Source organism: Zingiber officinale, chromosome 8B (genome assembly GCF_018446385.1).
Source record: "Zingiber officinale cultivar Zhangliang chromosome 8B, Zo_v1.1, whole genome shotgun sequence".
In the NCBI taxonomy this organism is placed as follows: Eukaryota; Viridiplantae; Streptophyta; class Magnoliopsida; order Zingiberales; family Zingiberaceae; genus Zingiber; species Zingiber officinale.
In genome coordinates, this window is record NC_056001.1 from 27,511,651 (window position 1) to 27,519,526 (window position 7,876).

Below are 7,876 nucleotides of genomic sequence, written 5' to 3' on the forward strand. Positions count from 1 at the left end.
GTAAGTATAATAACCAAAAACCAATTATCTTTATATATATAGGAAATATGATACAATGAGTCCATACAACAATCATCAAATGATTGGCTCTAGGGCTCTAACTAACAAGAACAAGATCAAGATGCATTTTTAATTTGGTGATCTCTCCTTGTCTTTTCCTTCTTCCGTCGTTGATCCAACAAAGCGAGATGGGGTCAGGAGAGAAAGAAACCAAGGGAGGTGGACGATAATCGTTGTGCACAAAAAGTTAAATAGATGCAGGGTACAGGTTTTTTTGTGTGTGTGTGTGTTCCCGATGCATGAGTTTTAAGGTGGGAAAAAATACAACATTAATAATTTCATTGACAACTATTTTTACCATTGTCTTATTATCACAACGACAATGGTTTATGCACTATTGTGTCAAGCATTGTGAAAATATATTTTTTACAATGATTCATTTAACCGTTTTCCCAACTGTTGTTACAATAGTTCTTTTGGGATAACTGTTGCATCAAAGACAATGATTTTATCAAAAATCATTGTCTTTTGCCAAATTTACAATGATTTTTCCTAAAACCGTTGTCTTTATGATGTTGTCTTTGTGCAGTTTTGTTGTAGTGATTTATAATTGCACATGTAAAGACGCTTACTAGTTATGATACAATCACAAGTTCTCTCATGCTATGAATCATATAACGGACATTCAATAAATGAGTTTAAGATCCAATCATACACATAATAAATGTGCACTCAAATAGTAAATTTTATTTATCTAATAATTAATACAATATCTAAGGCGATTGCCTTGGAACATCTTTCAAATATAACATACTCTCACTTGGCCTAATGTCAATCTCTACGGTATCCAATACCACCGGTCTCTACATAACTTTCAAATTTAGTTTTGAGGTAGAGGTTTCTTTAAAGGATTTGCTAGGTTCCTTTCGGTAAGAATTTTCTTAATTTGTATTTCACTCCTACTTATGATCTTTTTGATTAAATGATAACGATGAATTATACGTTTAGATCGTTGATGAGACCTGAGTTTCTTAGTCTGGTCAATAACCTCATTGTTGTTGCAGTAAACTGATACCGCTTTAACAATTCTCAGAATCTCATCTAAGTTTAGTGATGAACTTCTCGATCTAAACCACTTCTATTGCTGCTTCAGAAGTTGCAATTTATTCTGTCTCAGTAGTAGATCTGCAACAGTTTCTTTTCTTGGAACCTTTCTAACTTATTGTACTTCCATTTTAAGGTGAATACGTATCCAGACTTGAACTTGAAATCATCCTTGTCCATCTGAAAATTAGTATCAGTATACTCAAGTATAATCATATCACTCTTTCCATATATTAAGAACAAATCCTTAGTAATTAAGGATTACCTTAACAACCACCCAACGATCTATACCTGGATCCGATTGATATCTGCTCGCGATACTCAGAGCGTACGATATACTAGATCTTGTACATAACATATTATACATGATTGATCTATAGCTAATGCATGTGAGATCTAAATCATGTGATTCCTCTTGTCTTGTATGCTCGGGCACATAGACTTCAAAAGGTAAATCCCATGTCACATGGGAAGACAACATTTCTTTGCTTCTTTCATGTTAAACCATTTTAGTATTTTATCAATGCATGTAGACTATGAAAGACTAACAACTTTTTTGATCTATATCTATAATCTTAATCCTAGATATAGGTTACTTCTCTCATGTCTTTTATGGAAAATATTTTAGTCGACCAAACTTTAACTAACTTTAAAATAGGCACATAGTTTCCTATAAGTAATATATCATTAACATATTACATAAAAAATACGACTGCACTCCCACTAATCTTCATGTACACAAAGGGATTGTCTGGATATTGTGAGAAATCAAACTCCTATGTATGTTAGTTTTCTTTTTGAAAATCTATTTGCACCCAATAGCTACTATACTAATAGAGTTCGTTTAGATATTGTAAAAAATATACACTCAACTAGTGAATTTTATTTATTTAATAAATGATACAATATATAGGATGATCGTCCTATGACACCTCTTAAATATAATACCTTCCTTTTTTTCTATGATATTTTTCATATCAACATACGCTGCGCTCCATAGGAGTCACTCGCCGACATTATACATATCAAATATAAAATTTTACAGCTTTTCTTAAAATCATAATCATCACAAATTCACGGCTAAAGAAATAATGAACATGAAAGGAAGAAGAGTGCCATGGTGTTTTGGTTCGACGAACAAAATTATTTTTTTAGAAAGATTTTATAATTTTAATTATCAAAATCAATGGTGATTTCCATGAAGTTTAATCTTTAAAATCATATGATTCGGAAAAAGACCTAGCTATATATCATTATTTATAATTACTTTTATATCTTGAAATAAAAATATGTAATATCTTTATAAAGTTAAATTGATTCGGATTGTTTTCATCATCTATTTACACTTCTGTTAAAAAGCATTAAAATGATTTAGTCAACTTTCATGTTAATTAGTCAACTATATAAGAAGCAGCTGTGATAAAAAAACATATAAAAAGACCTATCATTATTTATAATTACTTTTATATCTTAAAATAAAAATATCTAATATCTTCACAATTACACTTCTATTATTAAAATGAATTAGTCAACTTTGGAAAGTTAATTAATAAACTATGTAAAAGAACGTACCCCCGCAAGTGTGATCCAATTGAAAAGTACTCAGGAAAACATATAAAAGGACCAGTAATTGACTTTTAGCTGGGGAGACAGATGCACTGAAGCAGTTGAGTCGATGGACGGCTGGACTGCACGCCGACTTCAAGCCTTTCTTATGTTTGGAAAGTTGAAGGGGGATCGATTTCTGGTAAAATCGGAAAAAAAAAATACCTTCACTGTTAGTTATGTCTGGCTAGTGTTATAAGATTTGGGATTCGAATTTTAATAAAATTAAGATAAATATTTTTCTTGTGTTCTAATTATTATTTCAAAAATTAATAGTCATTCATTATTTATCTCTTTTATATTGATCCTGAGACGAATTAATAAGAACATTGGAACAAACACATTCACTTTTTATCACTATATCTGATTAACTATATAAAGTATTCTATGAAAACAAAATATAATTATATATATATAATTTTGATATTCTATACATTTTATCTTGTACATTTCATCAGCACTATTTTTTTCTAATTTAAAAGTTTTTTATATTTAATATTATAATTCAATCTTTAAATACTAGTCACTCATCAAAATTATACATATCAAATATAAAATTGTACAGCTTTATTAAAATCATAATCATCACAAATCACGGCTAAAGAAATAATGAACATGAAAGCAAGAAGAGTGCCGTGGTGTTTTGGTTCGACAAATAAAATTATTTTTTTAAAAGATTTTATAATTTTAATTATCAAAATATGATTTTACCCTCCATTAACAAATGGCAATGAGGAATACTATACGTTTAATATAAAAACAATGATTGATTTTCTTAGTCAAACCGGCCGATTGGTCCAATATGTTTGCATGCACTTGAAAAATGTTTTAAGTTTTATTAATTGTTCTTCAACTACGTACTTTGAAAATTCAAAAGGAGCACATATTCACTATTGCAATTCATCTCATATTTAATAGGATCGATTGATGACCTTGACTTTGAATATCCATTTGATTAGTTCTTCGATGGATATATGGACTAAGGCGGTAAATGAATCGAGTCGATTTGTGAGTTTTTCGAGTTGGTTCGAAAAATATTCGATTCTTATTCAAATTTATCGAATTCGAGCTGAACTCGAACATGTTCGAATTTTTTTCGAGTCGAACTCGAGCTCAAAATATATCGTTCGAGCCGCTCGCGAGTCTTAATATTTATTAATATAAGTTAAATATATATTAAATAAATAAATTTCCAGCCTTTCGAACCTATTTTCGAGTAATAATTTGAATAGTTCACGAACATGTTCGAATATTTCAAACCGAACTCGAACTCGAGTCCTAATTTGAACCGAACTCGAACCAAATATTTTGAATTTTTTTGAGTTTCGAATCGAGCTCGAACTCGAATATGCCTATTTCCAGCTGAATTCGAGCCTTAAATTTTTCTACATATTCGGCTCGATTCGGTTCATTTACACCCCTAATATGGACGATGCCATGTGAATCTTATTGGTGTGGTTTGTATTAACAATTTAATCCGGATTTTAATAAATGATAAACAAGTTAAGTTAGATTGTGTTGTGATTTAATTACTTAATTAAGTGTGCAGGAAATTCAGCTAGGTCAACGGACCGATTGGATAGCTTGTATGAAATCCAGCTAGGTAGACAGACCGATCGAATAGCTGGTACGAAATCTAGCTAGGTCGACGGACTGACTGGATAGTTGGTACAAAATCCAGCTAGGTCGACGGACCGACCGGATAGCTGGTACGAAATCCAGTTAGGCCGACCAGATAGCTGACACGGAGCCCAGACAGGTTCACGGGCTGACTGGATGTCTGATAAACTGGTAAGTAAAGATTTGTCACTGGAGGAGAGTGATCAAGTGAGGATGTGTCCTGGTTGAAGGGACAGTAGGCGTCGGTCCAATTTAGGTCTATTTGAGATCCCTACGCTGAAATCTTCTTGAGAGAACATAAACTAATTAATAATACTCTTTATTATTATTAAATTATCTTAATACTAGTTTTGCAAGGTACTTTGGACTAACATTATTTTGCAGGGTAAAAGGAAGAAAATTGTCTTATGATGAACAGTGTCCGAAGACATCTTCAAGTAGTGAAGGTGTCTTCATATTGTTCATAGAAGATGCCTTCTATGGTTATGGAAAGCGTCTTCTACAGGATAAATGTTGGTCAAAGTCATGGATAAGCACCGGATTGATCGGGATCGATCTTGCCTCATTGAAGGCGCCTTCCATGCCTTTTATAAGACTATCTCGAGGAGTTATTGATACACAACGACTAAACAAGCTACTACGCGTTGTTTTGAGATTCTGACTACTCCAAACTCCTGCTACGACTTTGCTGCGAAGTTACTGCGCCCGACAACTATTCCCAAGAGTTTCGATCGCAACCGGCAGACCGACGTCGACACGAGCACTTCAACATCAATCTCTAAGTGTCGGTAAAATTTTATTTTGTGTATTTAATTACTACAAAATGATAAGTGCAGAGTGTTGCACTTGTTCTAAACTTTCTTGTATTCGATTCCTTCTTCTGGAGATATCGGAAGGGGTTTTTAGTGGATTACTTGACAATAGATCTGTAGGACCTAAGTGTTGGAGTAGGAATCACCGAAGACTCTGAATCAAATAAAATTATTTATATTTTCTTATGCTACTTCCTTTATAATTTTTACTGTACATACTCGTATTTTAAAAATATTAAAATAAATTTATAGAACTACGTGATTCATGCTATTCTAATATGCGTCATCGATCCAACAAAACTTACGTACTGTATATAATAAATAAGGACCTAATTATCGACCCGTTCCATCATTGACTATCTAGGAAAATCCAGATGCTGTTGGTGCTTGATTTTATTTTTTTATACGGCTCCATCGTTCCCCATCACATGACATGACGTGACTTGACATCACATGACATGACGTGATCAATTCTCGATGTGGACGCGTCTATAAATTCTCCATCGTCGCTACCAATCAGAATTAACTTAGATAACTCTGTAATTTAGCTTAGGCAACATGGTTAAAGAAACAGAGCACTTCGCGAAGCTCGCCGTCGACTACTTCTTTGCCCATGGCGTCTACATCCTCCTCTCCATCTTCCTCTCCTTCTTCCTTATCCAGGCGCCAGCGTCCGTCTCGTTGGATGATTTCCGCCGCCAGCTCGACTCGACCGCCGCCGTGCTCGGCGGATGCCTGCTCCTCTGCCTCCTCATCATCTACCTCCTCGTGCGGCCGCGGCCCGTGTATCTGATGGAGATCGCGTGCTACAAACCGAAGAAGTCGACCCAGGTGTCCATATCGGTGTCGGACTTCACCGGCGTGTTCTCGCCGGAGAATCTGGAGTTCCAGCGCAGGATCTTGGAGCGCTCCGGCCTCGGCCACGAGACGTACCTGCCGGAGACGGTAGTGCGCGCGCCGTCGTACAACCATCCGGTGGAGGCGCGGAAGGAGGCCAGCGCGGTGATGTTCGAGCCGGTGGAGGCGCTGCTGAAGAAGACGGGGCTGCGGCCGGAGGACGTCGACATTTTGATCGTCAACTGCGGGCTGTTCAACCCGGCGCCCTCGCTGTCGGCGATGGTGGCGAACCGGTTCAAGCTCCGGCACGACGTGATCACGTTCAACCTTGGCGGGATGGGGTGCAGCGCGAGTCCGATTGCGATAGCGCTCGCTAGGGATCTTCTCCAGCTCAACCGGAATTCGTATGCCATCGTCATCAGCATTGAGAATACTGCCATGGGCGGCAGGTAATAAATAATTATCCTAAGCAGAAGCCCGTCACCAGGAGATTTTACATGTTTAAATTAAAATTAAAATAAATAAAAAAAACGTTTCAATTTTTTATAAACCCTCGAGATTTTTAAAAAATATATTATTTTCCTTATAATTTAATTTATTAATAATATTTTACCGGATAAAACACTGAAAAATTGTAGGTACGATGGCAAAGACCGGTCGATGCTGGTGTCCAACTGCTTGTTCAGGGTGGGCGGCGCCGCCGTGCTGCTGACCAACAAGCGCAGCGAGCGGCGGCGATCCAAGTACCAGCTTATGCACGTGGTGCGCACGCACACGGGCGCCGAGGACCAGAGCTTCATGGCGGCCGCTCAGGCGGTGGACGCCGACGGCAAGCTGGGCGTCTCCCTCTCCAAGAACCTCATGGCGGTGGCCGCCGACGCGCTCCGCATCAACCTCACCACCCTCGGCCCCCTCATCCTCCCCACCTCCGAGAAGCTCCTCTACGTCGCCAAGTGGCTGGCGGGGAGGGTGATGAGTAACAAGGGCGGCGTGACGAACGCATACGTGCCGGACTTCACGCGGGCGGTGGAGCACGTGTGCATCCACACGGGAGGCCGCGCCGTAGTGGAGGAGATGGGGCGGTGCCTGAGGCTGACGGAGTGGCACCTGGAGCCGTCGCGGATGACGCTGTACCGATTCGGCAACACGTCGAGCAGCTCGGTGTGGTACGTGCTGGCGTACACGGAGGCGAAGGGGCGGGTCCGCAAGGGCGACCGCGTGTGGCAGATCGCGCTGGGAGGCGGCTTCAAGTGCAACAGCGCCGTGTGGAGGGCTCTCCGGACCGTGGAGGCGGCGGCGGAGGACCCCAGCCTCAACCCGTGGGTGGACGAGATCCGCAAGTTCCCGGTGCAAGTGGTCGCCACGCCCAACGCCGACACCATGGGAATTCGACTTGTTAAATTTGATTATTAATGAATGATGTCTGTCGCAAATTAAATAAATGCGTGCTTGCTCTTTGATGAATTTAATTATTAAGGTAATTTACTATTAGAGTGTTTATCCTGAAGATTATCCTTGATAATCATTATCAATAAAAATTCTATTTAATTTAATTAATTAATGATTTAAGTAATGATTGACACGTCACATACAATTTAAAATCAGAAAATCTCAAAAAAAAAATTACTTGATTCTGGAATTAATAAAAAGGTTTTAATAAAAATACTCTTAACATTTTTGATAACAAAATTTTTAATTTAAATTAAAAAAATTAAATATAAATAAAAATATATGATATTTTATTTTGCAAACGTAAAAAAATATTAGACAACAAGGAAAACGTAACAAAACAAATAAAAAAACGTAGAAAAGAAACGTAACAAAACAAATAAAAAAACGTAGAAAAGAAAAAGGAAAAAGAAAGAGGGAAAAAGTAAAGTTGAAAAAATAATAATAAA

The 7,876-nt window shown here is 37.5% G+C and overlaps 1 protein-coding gene across 1 annotated transcript; it reads left to right on the forward strand.

The window, feature by feature from the left end:
• Positions 1-5,699: 5,699 nt before the first annotated feature.
• On the forward strand, positions 5,700-7,391 carry LOC122013621 (3-ketoacyl-CoA synthase 11-like). Its single transcript, XM_042569871.1, has 2 exons — positions 5,700-6,427; positions 6,617-7,391. The coding sequence occupies exons 1-2, from the start codon at positions 5,700-5,702 to the stop codon at positions 7,389-7,391; spliced, it is 1,503 nt and encodes a 500-aa protein (XP_042425805.1).
• The last annotated feature ends 485 nt before the right edge of the window (positions 7,392-7,876 follow it).

Bases quoted from the DNA above. Each gene is read 5' to 3' on its own strand.
- LOC122013621 (XM_042569871.1), top strand. From the start codon at position 5,700: ATGGTTAAAGAAACAGAGCACTTCGCGAAGCTCGCCGTCGACTACTTC. The intron at 6,428-6,616 runs GTAATAAATAAT...GAAAAATTGTAG, and splicing joins AATACTGCCATGGGCGGCAG to GTACGATGGCAAAGACCGGT.